Source organism: Podarcis bocagei (assembly GCF_964188305.1).
Source record: "Podarcis bocagei genome assembly, chromosome: 15".
Classification (NCBI taxonomy): Eukaryota; Metazoa; Chordata; class Lepidosauria; order Squamata; family Lacertidae; genus Podarcis; species Podarcis bocagei.
In genome coordinates, this window is record NC_138141.1 from 25,159,113 (window position 1) to 25,179,169 (window position 20,057).

General features: G+C 42.3%; 1 protein-coding gene across 4 annotated transcripts in view; it reads right to left on the reverse strand.

Moving 5' to 3' along the window:
* LOC308574538 (uncharacterized protein) overlaps positions 1-20,057 on the reverse strand; it is a gene marked incomplete at its 3' end in the record, with an annotated part of 155,604 nt that overhangs the window by 106,066 nt on the left and 29,481 nt on the right. For all 4 annotated transcript variants that reach the window (XM_081172429.1, XM_081172428.1, XM_081172427.1 and 1 more), the window contains 7 exons: positions 16,335-16,527; positions 8,465-8,601; positions 7,371-7,595; positions 5,351-5,492; positions 4,657-4,780; positions 2,350-2,541; positions 1,007-1,144 (listed from right to left, as the gene is read on the reverse strand). In XM_081172429.1, the coding sequence (XP_081028555.1) occupies positions 1,007-1,144; positions 2,350-2,541; positions 4,657-4,780; positions 5,351-5,492; positions 7,371-7,595; positions 8,465-8,601; positions 16,335-16,527 (1,151 nt within the window). The remainder of the gene's footprint in view (positions 1-1,006; positions 1,145-2,349; positions 2,542-4,656; positions 4,781-5,350; positions 5,493-7,370; positions 7,596-8,464; positions 8,602-16,334; positions 16,528-20,057) is intronic.

Sequence of the window (20,057 nt, forward strand, 5' to 3'; positions counted from 1 at the left end):
ACGGATCCACATGGATCCTCAGGATTTTTGCACTGGGTCACCCCAAATTCACCATCAGATCACATAGCATGTCCATGGCTACAGCCTGCACAAAAAACACACACGCACCCACTGTTTCATGGGGCCGCAATGGGGCAAAAACGTGGTTACAAAGCATGGACCCACATGGATCCTCAGGATTTTTGCATTGGGCTACCCCAAACTCACCGTCAGATCACGTCTGTGGCCACAGCATGAACCACAAAAATCATACATCCACTGTTTTGTTTAGAATATTTTTTTCTTGTTTTCCTCCTCTAAAAACTACGTGCGTGTTATGGTCAGGTGCGTGTTATAGAGCGAAAAATACGGTACTTTCCCTAAAAAACCAGAGGCCTTTCTCTTGGGCATTGTCGGCCAATTGGTGACAAAGAAAGATAGAAATTTCTTTATGTATGCCACAACAGCAGCAAGAATACTCATCGCAAAGTATTGGAAGACACAAGATTTACCTACTCTGGAAGAATGGCAGATGAAAGTGATGGACTATATGACGCTGGCTGAGATGACAGGCAGAATCCGTGACCAACGCAAAGAGATGGTGGAAGAAGAATGGAAAAAATTTAAGAGCTATCTTAAGGACTACTATAAACTCAACGAATGTTAAAATGTTGTGGTTGCTAGAAGTAACAGGGTACAGGGATACAAGGTTAGATAATAAAGGAGGACTAAGACGACAGAGATTAGAAAGTAACAACTGGGAGTTGCTAGTTCAAATATGGACACTGGGATGCAGAGAGGGGGGGTATGGGGAAGTCCAAGAAAAGAGGTTTATGAAAATATCTTTGAAAGTATTTTGTATGTTTGTTTTGTTTTGTGTTTGTTTGTTTTTCTTAAAAATGCTGTAAAACCAATAAAAATTTATTAAAAAAAAAAAAAGGAAATAGAAGGGGGGCGTGTTGCATAAAAATTCAAGGAGAACTGGGAGGGTGCATGCTTAAGGAGAAGACGGGGCATGAGTACTCACGGGCTGGGATATTCCTTGGGATTCTCGCCCTCCCCTGTAGCAGTACTTGCCCTTGGGGCACAGCAAGCACTGGTCGGCTCTGCCCAGTCCCCTCTGGTCACTGTAAGTCCCATTAGGGCACGGCCTGGCAGGTGGGTGCTGGAGGCAACAAGAGGAATGAAGCTGATTCTTGAAGAAAACAACAGCCATAACACATTTGATACAGTACTTTAGAGTGTTCAGGCTCAATAAGCTCAATTCTAATTGTGCAGCTTCTTCTTCCACGACAGCTGTCCTATTAACATAGCAAAGGTAAGAAAAGTGTGCAATTATGAGAGGTGCCTAGGCTGAATAATGTGGCAAATCAGGGTTATTTGGAGGTCTTTTCTCCTCCCAAGTTGATGTATGAGGTCAATCATCCCCACAGGGATCAGTGTCCCTGTGAAGCCATAGAGTGCCTTGTTGCTGTTTTTCTGTACCTTCTCCTCCTCCTTCTTTTTGTACAGAATAGCTGTGCATTTTTATATCACTCCTTATTTCTCCATGGGCTGTGCAAGAAGTGAGGCTGTCCAAAACATTGCCTGCTTGTTTGCTTAGCATAGCAGTGGAGGATTGTGTTTTATATATATATATATATATATATATATATATATATATATAGAGAGAGAGAGAGAGAGAGAGAGAGAGAGAGAGAGTGTTAAAGGTTGAATTTAAGTGTTGTTGTTTTAAAAAAACACCCTACATTGTTCTGCTTTCACAAAAAGGACCCCACAGCTCTTCAGAGTCCTACAGGCAGTGTTCTAGACAGTGTTCTGTTGTACAATTTATATCGGAGGCCTATGGCTTATTGAGGATCTCAGACAAGGCTTACAAATCCTATTGCATTGCATCAGAAATTAGGGTCAGTGTGAAACTGCATATAGGTATATATCTCCAAGATATCATAGAGGAAAGCAAATTTCTTTTTATTTCCATCTATTTGAATACAATCTGATAATCTTAATCCACTCTGGAGAGGCTCCCATTTCTGTAAATTTCATCCACTTTGGCCAAAAAGTGAAACAGTTATAGCAATTTATTGATTTTTCTATCATAGTGAACTGGGAGACACAGAGCACCTCAAGAGCCAAACTATACCTTGAATGAGAGATTGCACAGAGTGACTCACAAAGAAACTGGAATTTTAAAAAAGTGGAAACCTTCATGGGTGCCCTAACACATGCAGGCATCAGGTTGGCAACTCCTGCTCTAGACCTGTAGGCATTAAGCTCTCTGTAGCAATTTCATTCCATGGGATCCCAGCATAGAGAATCATAGGAAAAGGGGGAAACAGTAAGTAAAGATGATCGAAGCAAAGTACTTACACCATCACCCCGTGGGCAATAATAACCTCTTGGGCAGGCATGGCCACTAGTATTTGGAGCAGCTGTCAATCCTTCAGGGCAAAGCAGACCTGCTGGGCAGACCATCGTAAGAAGCATAACCTCCCTGCTGGTGTTGATGTGTGCACAGTAATGCCCAATGAGGCAGGGTGAGCAAGAAGTGGATCCAGGGTCCTGCACAACAGGAGGAGGGGATTATCATTGTAGCATCATTTAAAACTCAGAGCTGGACTAATGTTGACCTACCTTTCAGGGTTGTTGGAAGGGTTCCCTAGGTACAATGAATCCAAAGTAGAGGCAAAGGTACTATGACAATAGGATAGTCTGCTGAAATGTGACTCAATTCACTCACCAAGGATGGCATCAGATAGGGCCAGTGCCAGCAATCAAATGCACACTCTGTGGTGTTAGACCCATAAGTGCCATAAGGGCAGGACTTTAGAGCTGATGTCAAGGCCCTACTAGACAGAATGAGCAGGAGGATCAAGGATGAGAACCCGTTTCATCAGATGTGTTCAGTGAAGCAGACTTTGGTCCACAAAAACTTATGCCACAATAAATGCGTGGCTCTTTAAGGTGCCACAAAACTCTTTGTTGTTTTGGCTGTGACAGACCAGCAAGGCTGCTCCCTACAGTGAGAAACAAAGCCTTTCCTTTGGGCAGCCTTTCAGAATTGGCGGGGAATCATGTCCCTCACCCTACCTTGCTGAGTGCTTTTGCACTCAAGTCAGGCTTGTGGGCTTTCCATAGCCATCTAGCCAACCACTGTAAGATCTCGATGCTGCCCTAGATGGGCCTTTGACCTGATTCAGCAGAGCTCTTCTGATATTCTGATATGGAATGCGGTGCAAATGACAACCGGTACCATTGCCCTAAATTCAGTCTCCTAGCAGCTCCTGCAAAACGAAGCAGGGAGAAGTTGCAAATGTGCAGATCAATGTTTCTTCCTGAATCTCCCTTGCTTGGATTTCAAGGCCGTTATTTCTGCTTCCTCTATAACCTCTGCAGTATGCTCCCTTAAGCCTGCCTCCAATCGCTTGTCGACCTGCCTCTCTATTTTAAAGCAGGTCTAGCCTTGTTTTTGCCCTAGAAATAATCCCTGTGAGTCTTACTTACTCAGCCTACAGCCCAGGTAAAAAGACAAAACAGGTGAGACAATCTATGCCTGTCTATCACAGGGCTCTAACTCATCATTCATTCCATATCTCTGATCACAAAAATGGTTCTTCTAAAATGATAAATTGCCAACATTCTGAAGCTGCAGAAAAGTAGCCTGGATGGGAACAATATAACAGAGAGCGGAAGTGTTTTGTTTTTGTTCTCCATCAGTATGGAAATGTTTCTCATCACAATTTAGCCACGGAGTTTGCCATTTGCTTGTCAGAAGACCCATGCTGCTCATCTCCAATTTTGTGGCTTTAACATTTCTTTTCTTTTCTTTTCTTTCCTTTCCTTTCCTTTTAAAAAAAATTTGATGGCAAAATGAGCATTCAATTGAATTGTAATTTCTACCCTCCCCAGGAGCCAACCAGGAATAGTAAAATATGCTCCATTCTTTTCTGGAGTTTTAACCATCCTGACAACGAGGAGGAGAAAATAGTCCAAATGACACATTTCTTCAAAATGGCAAGTGGCCAGCTGGGTGACCAGACCCTATTATAAAAATCACAGCAATTTCTATGTCTATTATCTTAAAAAAAAAACCACCCCTCCTATGATTTGCATTAATGATCATCGATGGGTTACTAGATCACTGTAGAGCTAGTGCTATGCTGTGGGTGGGGCTCCTTGCTAAAACACAGCCTTCAAGACCATTGCCTCCCCAGCTGCAAAAATGGACCCAGAGATGGTCACTTTTCATCTGTTACCACGAAACAGTAGTACCAATCTAAACAAAGGCCACCTGGTATAGCCTGGCTTCAGTTAGTCAACTGTAAAAATTGATCGTCATTTTAATGCAAATTTATCCTAATTTTATTGTATGCAATTTTATTTAATATAGTTTTGCAAAGCAATTTCACTTAATGTAATTCATCTGTGTATCTTATTTTTACCAGTACATGCATTTTTTATGCAAACTTTTACCCTAGTATATGCATTTTTCTACCCATTACTCAGCAGGAGAAAATGCATTGCAAAATTCAGAGAATTTCAACTCTTGAAGGATGGTTGTGTTTCAGCTTGCCTATTGTTTCGGGAAGTGCAGTTTAGGTAGGTTCAAACTGAACCAAATTTCTCCTCCACCCCATAAAGTCATTCCCACTGCCTAAGAAATCTGGTGGTACTTACTGAAAATTGGCCAGCTCCACATGCATACGGGGTTATGGTGCCCAATTCAGGGCAGTGATACCCTCCAGGGCAGGGTATGCAGTCACTAGTTGATTTTGCTCCTTGTTCTGAATGGTAAGTCCCCCTACATAAGGAAGCAGGAGAAGACGGAAGACAGTTACCATTAAGAGCAGCCAGGGAAGGGGAAATTCATCAGTGCTGCCATCTGGTGACGAAAAGGGACCCTCTGCTTCCTGCTGTCCCTTTCCACTGCCCTCAAGTGGGGTTGCCTCATTTATTAGCACCACAATGAGATCTGGAATTACTGTCCTTTTCAAAATGGTCCATAGTTCACAGGAGGGCATGGGGCACGGAAATGCTTCTGGGTTTAATAAGTTTGTAATATAAAGTGAGTGCCTAAAACTAGGTGTCTTTTTATTTTTATTTTTTAAAAAAAGACATAGATGGACAGTTTTTGCCCTAGGAAGCTCCTATGTCATTGACTCATTATTGTAGCTTACCTAGCATTATGATTAATCTATTGTGATTCATGTTACAATATCAAAGTATTGCCCAGTATGGGTCGTATCCAATGGTAGTCATGTTCAGAGTAGACCCACTGAAATTATTGAACACAACTAACTTGGATCTTTTAATTCCAATGGTTCTACTCTGAGTAGCTAGTCATTGGCTTCGTTCTTCTTTCTTTACTTACGGTGGGCAGAGCACTGGTTTGGCAGTTCCTTCTGGGCAGTAAGCTCCTCTGGGGCAAGCTACACAGTCATCCATCTTACCATTCCCAAGCCTGGTGCTGAAGGTCCCTTCTGGGCAAGGGAACTGAGTGCTTGTCTGAGTACCTTTCCCAAAGAGAAAGAGGGAACAGGGCAAAGCAAATGTAAAAGAAAGCTATCTTGAATAAAGTAAACTAAAAAGTTAGTTCATTGGCAGAAACAGATTATTGTCATCAGTGATATTTCTAGCCTGCTTTTCTCCCATGGAACTCAATGAGGTTCCTGGTGACCTCTCATCTAGGCACTACTTTGCAAGGTTGTTCCATCATGTGTTCTCAGACCATGCTCATGAATCAAGCTTTGTTTGCTAAGATAGTCAGTCCAAGTGGGACCTGCAACAAAATGTTACAGTATAGGCTGCTTTTGTTCAGGGTTCCAGCCAGCCAGACCTTTCCCTTTCTCAGGATACTGTATTCCACCACCCTATTTTCCTCTCCAAGAGACACAAAGATACTGTAGTCCCTGAGAATGCTAAATCCTCATTGGGCTGTTTTGATTCCCCACTGCCCCACCCCCCAAACACTCTCCAATTGTCTTTTTTCCTCCCAAAGTGCTTTGAAGCATTTCAGACTGTGCCATTCCTTCAACCCTTGTGTATAGAAGGTGCCATTTTGACAACACAAAGCATCAGAACTTGGAGACTTACTAAATTTGCTATTAGCTGGTGGGGTAACTGAGAGATACATCCTCAAAGGAGAAGAGTCATGACTCAACCAAAGTAGGAAACCCCAGGCTCAAATCTCCTAAGTGATCAGTCTTGGGTAGGGGAACTGTGAAAGCCCCCATCCCAGCTGAGATCCTAGGGGAGCAGCTGACCTTTAGACAAGGCAACTCTGGGATAGACGCATCAAAAGTCTGTTCAGAGCTAGGCATATTCCCACACTGGGAGAGGAAAGGGCTATTGATGATTACAAGTCATGATGGCTATGCTTTGCCTTCATGGTCAGAAGCAGTAATGCTTCTTTATACGAGTTGCTTGAAACTGCAGGGTGTGTGTGTGCTCTTGTGCCTGGGTCCTGGTTGAGGGTTTCCCATAGGCATCTGGTTGGCCACTGTGAGAACAGGATACTAGAATGAAATGGGCCATTGGCCCCATCCAGCAAGGCTGTTCCTACATTCTTATCAAGAGCATTCCTAAATTTGAGGCTGCCCAAAACTGCAGCATGCCATATTGGCCGTGTGTCTTACTCATTTCCAGTTATGGCTGTTCTCGAGAGCCAAGACATTCAGCTAGGCACAACATAGGTCTGGCACAGCAAGGCAGCTCTTGTGCGTCCTTATGCGTGAGTCAACTAAAGCGTTGGCAGCAAGCTAGAACAGTGGAAGGCATTTGGAATTGCAAAGACTTATATCGTATCCCCAGTTTTCATATCCAGGTGTATTTGAAATGCCGGGTGAGTGAAAAGATAGGCTCAACCCTCTTGAGTGTGTGTCTTGATGCTTCTCTTGGACCCGTGGCCTCTTATTTATTTTTTTCAAAAAAAAATTATTCATTTTATAACACAAATAAACAACACAAACAGGAAAACAAACAATAGAAACAGATTATTGCCTTATCCTTATTTTTTCTAAACATTATTAGGTGGGCTTCCCCAAGTCCCCACATCTGATTTTCATTTTACCTCATCTTTAGCAGTTTACATATATCATAATTTCTAACCATTTTTTAATCATACTTACTTTAACCATAAAAATCTTCACATTTTATCACTTGCAAATAATACTATTTTAAAATACACTATCTTCTACTTCTAACCCTACAGCCTAAATCCACTTCCAAAGCTATTCTAAGAGGACCCTCTTAGGGGCCCTGATCCTGCCAAGCCCTGCATTGGTCCTAATTTACTGGCAAGCACACATTCTCCACAAAAAAGGCACTGGGAAAACATCAGTCATGACCAAGGGTATGAAAAAGAGATAGCAACCTGGTCAATTTCTCCTTACCTTCTGGGCAGAAGTGACCGGCACTGCAGCTTCCAGAAGGTCCATGAGCCCCTGCCATGCAGAACCATCCTGCTAGGCATGGAACACACTCGTCTTCGGCAGCTAACCCAGTCTTGTTGCTCCATGTGCCAGGGGCACATTTGTACTGTGTTGGGTGCTTGGTTCCTGGTGGACAATAGTGACCAGCTGGGCAGGGGACAGGGGGCTTCTGCTTCCCTCCTGAGCCTGCAGAAAGACAGATGGATAGTCAGCAGTGAAGCCCAGCCTAACACATGTAATCAAGGTCAGCTGCCCTGGTCAGAAGGGCAGAACTGCAGCTAAAGTCTGAGTGGGGAGCTGATATGGGAGAAAGGAATAGCTAGCTCTTGAAACAAGTCAGGGATGGGAAGTATCTTCAGCCTGAGAGCTGCATTCCCTTCTTGGAACCGTTCTCAGGGCCACACACCAGTGGTGGTGGTGGGGGCAATGAATGTAGAAGGCTCAATGAATATAAATCTTGCCTCTCTAAAGTAGGCTAATCTCTATGCACACTCCCCTCTCTATCCTCCATCCAGGATAGCTCCATTGGTTGCAGCATGGTGCTGATAACAGCAAGGTTGCAGGTTTGATCCCTGTATGGGACAACTGCATATTCCTGCGTTGCAGGAAGTTGGACTAGATGATGCTCGGGGTTGCTTCATAGGAGTCTATGAAAGCAAGTGGCATTATCAGCATTGAAGGAGGCATTTTAGCCAGGAAAAACACTCAGGGAGGATAGCACACAGACCAAGGAGAGAGGGGATGGCTGGGGAGGCCGTGTGGCTAGGGAGAGTACCAAGGACCAGGTAAAGGCTTAGATGGCCCATATTTGACTCCAGGTCATGAGATTCTTCACCCCTGAAACCAGACCCAAGAGTAATAATCATCTTTCCAGTTCCCCCAAACAGAGCTGCTACCCACAATTCTTTGGTAGAGAATAAGGAAGTCGTGACAGCTGCAAAGAGAAGTGTACAGAATATCTGGCAAGTAGGCAGTAGCTAGTGTCCCACTAGCTAAGAGCCACTTCTCAAATGGCAGGTCTGCTGCTGAGCTTATCCAAGTACAGAATGGCATACCTCTCGTGCAGACAAATCGCTCTGGACAAGTTTCACACTGGGATTTATCAAAGAGGTCAGAGCGGTTGCTGAATGTTCCTGGCGGACAAGCGTTGCTGGGAGCATGAGGGCTAGAGGAACCAACCGGGCAGATGTATCTGATGACAAAATATACTCAAGTCATAATCAGATAGAAAGAAGAGAGAGGACTCAAAGCTCCCAGACTACTGTGCTTTGCCACTAGGAAACAGCTTCTCAGCTGCCATGGCCTCTGCTCTTGTTGTGTGGAACAATGGGGTTGCCATAGTCACCACTGTGTGACATCACTAGTGAGGAGTGACACACCTCCCATTCCCTGCCTGCCCTTACCCGTTTGTGACCAAATAAATATATTTATTGCATCACTGTACCACTGTAGCACTCACCACTGAAGTCCTCTGAACAGTATACCATTATTATTATTATCAACCACAATCCAACCTTGTAAAAATGGGCTTTTCTTCAGCTAGAACTCACCAGAACTCAGCTTTGGCACCTCTCAGGTGGGCATCATTGCCATTATAAAAGAATAAGGGAGGTGTTCGTGGTATGCTCTGGCACCTCTTTTTCTAGAAAAACAGCACTGCGTATGACCAATGGTCAGAGGCAATGCTTTTTTTCTCATAAAAAAATGTTGAGGGGTACTCTCATTTTGACTCAAGAAAATTACCATTTTATAGTTCAAACTGGGAAAAATAAATACAGTAAATGGACAAAAGGACAAAGATTCACAAAATGTTTAGGGTTATGCGTCCCCCTGCGTCCCCCCAGGAAAAAAGCACTGGTCAGAGGTAATGGGGAGAGGTGTCTGAAACATCTGGAGGGCTTCAGATGGTGAAAGGCTGACCTGGAACACTTTCTCTAAGCAGGGATGGATAATGTTATAGCCTGGTCAAGGGTCAGGTATGGTGGATGTTGGAGTGCACCTAGCAGTACTTGCTGGGGTAAATTCAAGGACACTTATTCCTCTGTACATAAGCTGCAAATATGAGGCTGCTGATATGAATAAAGGCCATAAGAAAGTATCCACTTTTCCCTTTTCATTATAGTACTTTCACTAGCATAGAAGCCTATGAGATCCGTTGGAAGGAGAGGCACCATAGCATGCCAACTGTGAATACCATTTTAAACGCTCCTGCTTTCAAGCATATTCACTGCCGCAGCATATATACTGGCAACATGACTCTGAATGCTACTGCTATGCATCTGCTTCACTGCCGGAGTGCTCCCAAAGACAGCACCCAGCTGTGAAGATACGGCTTGAACTCCTTCAACAAGGAGGAAACTGTTGCAGAGGACCAAATGAATAATGATAGGCCATCCCTGATTATAAACAGTGGCACAGCTCAAGTTCCAGCAAAGGAAGTGAATTCTGTGCCTTCCGAAAGGCTGATCACAAGCCTGACACTAAGGGTCAGCCCTTGGTTGAGAATCTTCATGTTTTAGCATCAAAGCCAAGGCCATTCCTACCGAGCTCAAATAAAGTTCAAAACCAGTTTCTTGTAGATCCTTTTCACAAGTAGCTGTATGCCACTAAAAAGGAGAGTTACTGTCCATTCAGTGTGCGAGGAAAGCTGTTGTTGCATCATTCTTGGGGAGAAAGAGACACATCTGCCTAAAGGCAATAAAAAATCTTAAGCCATCTGTGCTTTGGGGCTTCAATATGTTCGGACTTAAACACATGAAGCACAGTTTGAGCTTAAAATGTGAATTGGAAGGCATGTTAAACATTTCTTTTTTTCTTTTACTAATATAAGGCAATCAAGATTGCACATCCAGCCATCTGTCATGGCAATGAGATTCCTGCATTGCAGTGGGTTGGAATAGATGACCCTCGGAGTCACTTCTAACTCTATAATTCTATGATTCTATGACTCCAGTAAGCCAGTGTGGTGTAGTGGTTAGGGTGTCGGTCAAGGGCCTGGGAGACCAGGGTTCAAATCCCCACTGGGGGGCAGCCACTGTCTCTTAGCCTAGCTTACCTCACAGCATTGTTGTGAGGATAAAATGAGGGAAAGAGCTACACACATCACCTTGAGCTTCTTGAAGGAAAGGTGGGACATAACACATAACATAACATAACATAACATAACATAACATAACATAACATAACATAACATAACATAACATAACATAACATAACATAACATAACATAACATAACATAACATATATTGGTCTCAGGGTCTTTGTGCCTGCTGTAGACAATATGCTAAAGTATAGTGGTTGGATTAGGACCAGGGAGACCACAATCGTTTGTAACCAACGATTGAGGAGTGGCAGATGAAGATGATGGACTATGCAGAGCTAGCCAAAATGACTGTAAAGATCCAGAACCAAAGCGACCAGAAATTCCAGAGAGATTGGAGTAAATTTATTGAATATTTAAGGGATCATTGCAAAAACATGAAGACACTAGCAGGAATGATATAAACTCTGTAACACATTATAAAAATAGTATCTGACCATGGATAAATGGAAGGATTTGACATGTATGGAAGGACAAAAACTGACAGTAGAAATGCGTATGCAATTTATTAAGAAATTGGAAACCAGCTGAAGGGAGAGAGGGAAGTCACGAGCTTGGTGGAGCAAATGTTTTAGAATGGTTATTATAATGTTGTAATATTTTATGTTTTTAAATGGAAAATAATAAAAATTATATTATAAAAAGGACCAGGGAGACCAGGGTTCGAACCCCCACTGTTTAGGTGGTCTTGGGCCAGTTATTATCTTTCAGCCTAACCTACTTCACAGGGTTTGCTGTGGGGATAAAATAGCAGTAGCGGCAAAGCATGTACATCATCTTAAGATCCAAGAAGGAAAAGTGGGGCGTAAATGTAAACATAATTAAGAATATTAAAAATAGTGTTCCAAGGGTTGGAGACCAGGATAGCCAAAATATTATCTCACCCTTTGCATGCTCAACCAGCTGCTGCTGCACTCTGCAAAAGAAGGTCTCCTGCAGATACCAACTTATGACAAGGTTTGTTCCATACAGTGTAAGAATTGGGTCTTTAGTGTAGTGATACACACCCTTTGGAATTCCTTCCTGTCAGGTTATTACGTAAAAGAGAGGGATATAAACAGGTGGTAGCTGTTCTGAAGAGAAAGGGGATACAATTTAGATGGGAGTTCCCGGAAGGGATTACCTTTCACTATAAGGACAAGAAATTTAGATTGATGGACACGCAGGAGGCTGAGAAGTTTTTGAGAAGGTACGAGAAAGACCTGGGAAGGCCAGAGAATAGACCTGGGAGCAGGGAGAAGGTTGGGGAGGGGGCGGGAGAGGGAGGGGGCGGGAGGAGGACGAGGGGATGGAAGGAACAGATGAGGAAGATGATGAAGCCGTGGTGGGAGCGGAGGCGGCAGAGGAGGGGGAGCTCTTAGGTAATAGAGGCAGTAGAGTCTAGTTCGAGACCTCGGCCAGAGAAACCGTAATAGATAAAGAGAAACAATAACACACACACTAAACTTCTTATCCTGGAATGTGAATGGGTTGAATGAGAAAGTTAAAAGGAATAAAATTGAGAGAGTGTTGAAAAACAAAAACTATGATGTAATTTGCTTCCAGGAAACCCATATTGCGAAGAAACATAAACATATTTTGATGAATAAAAAATTAGGAGTAGAGTTTATTAATTCAGAGGTAAATAAAAAAAAAGGGGTAGTGATATATGTAAAAGAGAAGTGGGACCCCGTACAAATTTGTAAGGACGAGGAAGGAAGAATTCTAGGGATCCAACTAAATTTTAGAGGGGAAAAAATTAATGTAGTGACGGTCTACGCCCCGAATAAAAACAGAGCAGAATTTTTCGAGAAACTTGAAGGAATCCTATCAGAATTAGAAACGCATAGATTGATCCTGCTCGGGGATATGAATGGTGTGCCAGTACCGGAGCTGGACAGGAGCGTAAAGAGAGGGAATCCTAATAGAGGGAAACTGCCGAAATCTTTTAAGGACTTAGTGGATAATTTTGATTTAGTTGATGTCTGGAGACACAAAAACCCTACTTCTAAACAATTCACTCATTACTCAGAACCACATCAAAGTTGGGGTCGAATTGACCAAATTTGGACGACGAGAAACCTTATCTTAAGGGTGAAGAGATGTGAAATTTTACCCAGGACACTTTCTGATCACTGCGCGTTGGTAATGGAAATTAATGGCGGGCGTAAGGGACAATATAGATGGAGGATGGAGGAAAATTTACTGGATAATGATGATGTGAAAGAAAAGGTCAAAGGCACCTTAAAAGATTATTTGGATTTGAATTTGAAGGGGGAACCCACTATAGATATTGTATGGGACGCCAGTAAGTCGGTCATGAGGGGGGTCTTAATTCAACAAAATAATCTTAGGAGGAAACTAAGAGAACAAAAGAAAGAAGAAATCCTCACACAATTGAGAAATTATGAGAGGAAATTGACTATAAATCCAGCAGATGCTGAGGCCACCCGTGCCTTAAAGGTGCTACAGGCCCAATATTCAGCTATACTAAACCAGGAAATAGATTGGAGAATCAAATATATGAAGCAGAGGTTTTTTGAATCGGCAAATAAAATGGGGAAATTACTCGCGTGGCAGCTGAGAAAGAGGAAAAAGCAAAATGTGATAAGTAAAATAATAATGGAAGATAACATCATAGAAGCCCCAGATGAAATAGAAAAAAGGTTCGTTCAGTTTTTTGAAAAGTTGTATGAAAGAGGAACTGAAGATAGATTAGAAATTGAAAGATATTTGGAGCAGGAAAGAGGAAAATATATATCGGAAGAGGACAGAACACGATTAAATAAGGAAATCACTGTAAATGAAGTGAAGGAAGCTATCAATAGGATGAAAAATGGAAAGGCCCCTGGGCCAGATGGTTTGCCCTCAAAATACTATAAAACACTAGAGGAACTCCTTGCTCCAGTGCTTAGAGATGTTATTAATAACATCCTCCAGGGAGGGAAAATTCCCGGCTCCTGGAAGGAGGCATTCATAACCTTAGTTCCAAAATCAGAAACTGAGAAAACTGATATAAAAAATTACAGGCCAATCTCTTTGCTTAATAACGACTATAAGATCTTTGCCGATATAATGGCAAGTAGACTCAAGAAGCTATTAATGAAATACATCCATAAAGACCAAGCGGGATTCCTCCCTAACCGACATCTGAAAGATAATGTGCGCCATATATTAAACATCATTGAATATTTAGATACAAGGATAGACATCCCAGCCGCACTAATCTTTATAGACGCCGAGAAGGCGTTTGATAATGTCTCCTGGGAATTCTTATCACTATGTTTGGAAAAGGCAGGTATAGAAGGCCCCTACCTGAGAGGAATTAGAGCAATTTACTCGGAACAACAAGCTATGTTGATTATAAACAACAGCCTAACTAAATCATTTAAGATTGGGAAAGGTACAAGGCAGGGCTGCCCCTTATCCCCCCTGCTCTTTATAATGGTCTTGGAAGTGATTGCAAATAGAATAAGAGACGCAGTGGGTGTGAAGGGGATAAGAATTGGTAAGAAAGAATTTAAGTTAAAGGCATATGCTGACGACCTAGTCCTTTCCCTGGAAGAACCAGTGGACAGTGCATGTAAAGTGATAGAATTATTAGAGGAATTCGGCAGACTGTCAGGATTTAGATTAAATAGGAAGAAAACAAAAATTTTAACAAAAAATGTGGCTATTGAGGATAAAATTCAATTGGAACAAAGGACCGGTATAAAAATTGTGAATAAGGTAAAATATTTGGGAATCTGGCTATCTCCAAAAAATATAAATTTGGTAGAAGAAAATTATGATAAGATATGGCAGGAAATAAAAAAAGATCTGGACATCTGGCAGAGGCTGAAGCTCTCATGGACGGGGAGGATGGCGGCGATTAAAATGTGCATCCTCCCAAGGTTATTATTCCTGTTCCAGAATATCCCGATAATTAAAGGCACCACCCGTTTCAGGAATTGGCAAAGAACTTTGACTAAGTTCATTTGGCAGGGGAAGAGAGCCAGGATAAAGCTTAAATACCTGACAGATGCAAGAGAGAGGGGCGGATTTGCGGTACCGAATATAAGGTTATATTATGAGGCAGCTTGTTTAAGCTGGTTAAAGGAATGGGCCACCCTTAGAAACACTGATCTATTGGACCTGGAGGGCTTTGATATTAGGTTCGGGTGGCATGCCTACCTGTGGCAGGGGAAAGGTGAGATTCACAGAGGGTTTTCTAGTCACATAATTAGAGGTTCACTATTGGAGGTGTGGAATAGATATAAAAAATTGATTGAAAAAGGGACCCCCTGGTGGCTCTCTCCAGTGGATATTGTCAAAATAAAAAAACCAAATATGATGGGAGAAAGATGGACCTACGAGGATCTCCTAATTAAGACAGAAGAAGGTTGGAAGGTGAAGCCTTATGACGAGTTGAAAGATAAGATAAAAGAATGGTTTCAATTCCATCAGATCAATGCACTGTGGAGTGAGCACAAGAAACAGGGGATGAGTGATAAAAAATCAAGATTTCAGATAGAAATCTTAGAGAGTAATGAGAAACACCTCTCTAAATTATATAAACAACTATTGGAATGGGATACAAGAGAGGATTTGGTGAAGGGCGTGATGGTGAAATGGGATAGAGACCTTGGATATAATATCGATTATAATAAATGGCAGATACTATGGAGGAAGGGTATAAAATTTACAGCGTGTGCAACTCTCCGAGAGAACCTAGAGAAAATGATGTACCGCTGGTATCTGACCCCAGCTAAGCTAGGAAAGATGTATAAGACTGTTGATAATAGTTGTTGGAGATGCAAAGAGAAGACTGGGACCTTTTTCCACATTTGGTGGACCTGTGAGATAGTGAAGGAATTCTGGGGAAAGATCTTTGATGAACTGAAAAAAATTTTAAAATATAATTTCCCCAAGATACCTGAGTTGTTTCTTTTAGGTATGATTGGTGAGGAAATAAAAAAACCAGATCAAACCTTTTTCCAATATGCGACAGCTGCGGCGAGAATCCTAATTGCACAAAAATGGAAATCCCCCGATATGCCTACGATCGGAGAGTGGCAAGTGAAATTATATCAATACATAGAATTAGCGAGATTAACACAGAAATTAAGGCAAAATAACACTACGAAACTTAAAGATGAATGGAAGAAATTTTTAATTTATGTTGAGAATAATATGGGTATCAGTAATACAACAGCAGAAGTTAATTAATACCGTCGATGTTAAATACTAGTGTAAGTTCTACTGCAAATGTTATGTGTTGACTGTGTAATCCTGGACCAAGTTGAACGGAAGTCTGTCTTTTTACTGTTCTATTTTATCTGTTTTCTTCGTTTTTCTTTTCTTTTTTATTCTTCTTCGGAGTGTCTTCTTCTTTGTAATTTATCTTTTGCTTATTGTTTTTTCACCTTTTATTGATACGTACATATGTATCTGAAGTTGATATGTAACGTGAAGCTTTTTTCTAATAAAATAATAAAGTAAAAAAAATTAAAAAAAAAAAGGAATTCCTTCCTGTCAAACATCAGACAGGAGCTGTCTCCACTGTCTTTTTGGCACCTGTTGAAGTTTTTTCCCTTTTCAACAGGCAAATGGGGGTATCTTTCTCCTAGTGTGTATTGGATCTGAAATTGTTTTTACGTCTGAAATGGTATTGTTATTATTACTATTATTATTATTAAAATTTATGTACAGCCCTTCATTCAAAGATCACAGGGTGGTTGACAATTGTTTTGAGGTATTTTATGGGAAGTGATTCACAAAGAGAAGCAAATATAGAAGCAAACCCTGGTCAAGCGGGCTTCCCTGAAAGTAAGGAATATAAAAATGCAAGCACAGCAATACTTACCCAGCCATGCACTCAGAGTCTGGCTCAGCCAAACCAGCTTGGGTGCACGCTCTCCCTGCAGGGCAAGACCTGCAGTCTGCAGATTCATCTTGTCCCTGGAGTGGATTGTGGGTCCCCGAAGGGCATGGGCTTGGAAAATTTGCCCCATTTGGGCAGAAATATCCCGCAGGGCACTTCAGGCACTGTTTGACTCCTGGGTGGGGAACAAAAGAAAAAGGCGGTGTCACTGCAATGAAGACAGCACCTACTGTTCTGCTGTCTCCCAAGGAGACCTAGTTTTTGGGAGGATGCTGTGAATCCTGCCAGCAATTCCTAGCCCTGCAGTAAAACAGCTTTCACTTTGTTAAACGTCTTCAAGCTTGCAAAGCAGTAGGGTGCATTTTCAAGACAGCAGAGTAGATAACTGACTGCTCGGTGGTCTTTAACTGTTGGATGGGCACACACAGTGCCTGAATCAAAAGGTTGCGGCTTATGGATGCTGCGATATGTCCCTTTGTCCTCTCTCCTCTCTCTGTAATTCAAGCAGTTGTTCATCTGTACAATCAGGGGAGTGAAGGGATGGATTCTACACACCCCTTCATGGATCAGTTCAAGGTAGTTACTTTAAAGGCAGAACTATATGTGTGCATGTTAGCTGATCAGGCTTAACTAATGCGAGATATAAAGCTGTGAAACAACCACACAATCAAAACATCTCTTTAAGTACACACACACACACACACACAGAGAGAGAGAGAGAGAGAGAGAGAGAGAGAGAGAGAGAGAGAGAGAAAGAGAGAGAGAGAGAGAGGTTCCTTTGTGGTACATCCTGTGGTTCTGCATCAGAATGCCGTAAGAGCAGAAGGCAGCAAGTCCAGAACTTCTGATTTCCCTTTCAAATTAAAAAGTTTTTAGTCTTTGTCCTGCAAAGAAAATAGCCATTAAGGTTTGCGGTACGGAATGCCTGCTGCAATCTCAAAAGTGCATGCTGGCAAGAGCTCTGGGCAGGGCTTCACTCTCTCTCTCCAATGCTATTGTTTGCTCCTCCCCAAAACAACAAGAAGCCAGATACAATTATGCAAGCTAATTTTGTTTGCTTTGCACAATTTGTATGGATTCAGCTTTCCTTGGCACAGAACTTGGATTATCCAGAATCAGTATTATGATGTTCACCTAATAATCAGGGGTGGTGGGAATTGTCATTCAGTAAAGACTGGGTGTTTGGTGCTAGTTAGAAATCCCTGTACTTTATTATTATTATTATTATTATTATTATTATTATTATTATTATTATTATAATAAAATTACAAACTGAACATCCCCCAGTTTCTCCAACCTGAAGGCTTAGCTTAGATATAAACAATAAAAGCAAAGTTCATATAAGCCCTGAGACAGACTCATACCTGCTAATATCAATATGAAGGAAAATGCTAACACAACTATATATTACAGAATGCAGCAGGTATGCTTTGTCCTGTCTTTGTTCCGGTAGTGGATGAATGACCACTGGTTCGCCATGAAAGCCTCTCAGGTTTTTTGCCCTCTAGCTGCACAAAGTTTTGCATCAATTTCACAGAAAACTCTACGTCCCAAATTACACAATACCATTTTTGGACATTTAAATACTTTGCTTCTCTCCAGTTGCTAGCTATCAATATCCTCACAAGCATTAATAAGTAACCAATTAAATGCTTTATATAATAAGTGCTGGCTTTCTCCATTGAATATACCCAAGAGTGCTATTTCAGGAAGTTGCTGTTTTTTAAACATATTTTTCCAGCTTTGTTGTTGTTATTATTTCTATAAATATAGCATCTCAGAACTAGCAACTTTGGCACAGTCCCACCACATATGCGTGAAGGAACCATGAGCTCCACATCACCTCCAGCAAGCAGGCAAATAGGACTTATTCATTTTAGCTATGCTATATAAAGCCCTTCCTTGTGCTCTTGAACAGTGATGCAGAATCAAGAATTAGGGAACCCACCCCATTCCCACCAGCAGGTGGCACGATTGGACTAGCTGAGCTTTAAATATCATCCGTCTGTGGTTTTCGCCCCCCTCATATGAAAGTGATAAAAAGCAGTCGGGAATTTTGCTCAAAGCCGATCATATGAGAATGAGAAATATTAAACTCAAAGTAAATATACCAGCCTGTGAACACTTGTGGGTATCGGCTGGCTATTGTCTCTTTGTTAATGTAGTTAAAAGCGAGGACACCTGGGGCTGGGACTTCAGAGAGCCAGGTCTGTGCAAAAAGCCAAGCCCACATTCGTATTCAGAATGGAGAGCAATGAATGGGTTTCACAGACCAGCGATAGACTTGGCGCAAACACTCGGATACCTGCATGAATGACAAACATCCTGAATGGGTGGTGGGGTCCTTGGAACTGTGTGACTTAAACAATGGAGCCGGTGCATGATGGGCGCAGACTGGGAGGTTGGCAAGATGAGGGGGAGAGAAAAATAAATGAAGTCTGGCTGGAACTACCCCCCTTCCTAGCCACACATTCAGTGAATGCATTGTCATCGGGCAAGAGGAATTGCACCCCCCCATAAGTGTAAAACCACGCACCCACACAAACAACTTTCCATTGTAAAGACTGGCAGCACTTCTAACAGAAGAACATTGGAAGCTGCCTTATACTAAGGCAGGCTGTCAGTCCAGTTAGCTCAGTATTGCCAACACTGTCTGGCAGAAGCTCTCCAGGGTTTCAGAAGAGGAACATACACAGCCCTAGCCAAGGGATTGAACCTGGGACATTCTGCAGGCAAAGCAGATGATCTAGTACTGATCCATGTCTCTTCAGAAAATAAAAGTCTGGCATGGAATAGGCTAAGAATCAAGCTATTGAGGACTTATTTACAGGCCTTCCCCAACTTGGCCTGGGAGGGTGTGGCTCTCATTGACTCCAGCTACAAAAGCTGAGGCTGCTGAACAGACTATTGTTGATGACTACTTTTGTTATGTTGTAATTATGTATTTTTTTCACCTTGTACATGGTTTGAACTGTGGAAAGGCGGCAAACAAATAAAATTGTGTGTGTATGTTATCTACATTTCAGCCACTGTAGTTCTGGAAGAGGAAGTGGAAACCCCTCTCGGCATCCTCCTCAAACTACAGCTGCCAGGATCCTGTGGGGGAAGCCTCCAGGTGCCTGCGAATGGGTTTCCAGATGTTGATGGACTACCCATCATGCTTGGCGGATGGCCATGGTGGCTTATGCTGATGGGAGCTGGAGTTCAAAGGAATCCCAGCCATGCAAACACATCCAAGGTGTGAAGCAGGACTGGTGAGGGGTGTTTGGCCTGGGGAGTGTTCTGAGGGCCAGATAGGGAATCCTGGAGATATGCATTTAACACACACGCACCAAGTCTGTTCCCCACTCCTGTTGTATCTGGAGGACAGAATGGGGATGGCTACCCTAGGTGGATTCATGCAAGAGGTGCCAAAAAACACCCGTTTCAAATCCTGCCAGAGAAACCTGGGAGTCTTGTCAACTGAGATAACAGCTTAGAAAATGGCCTGGGAGTGCTCTGCCAAAATCTGCCCCAATGACATCATTCTTATCCATTATCATTCAGTTCCAAAATGGATAGTTTAAACACTAGAATTCCTGGACATCCAAGGAAGCTGAATGTTGGGAGATTCTGGAGAGAGAAAAGAAATCCCTGCACACAGCACGTAGTTTAACTATGGAATTCACTCCCATAGGAGGCAGTGACAGCCACCAACTTAAGTGG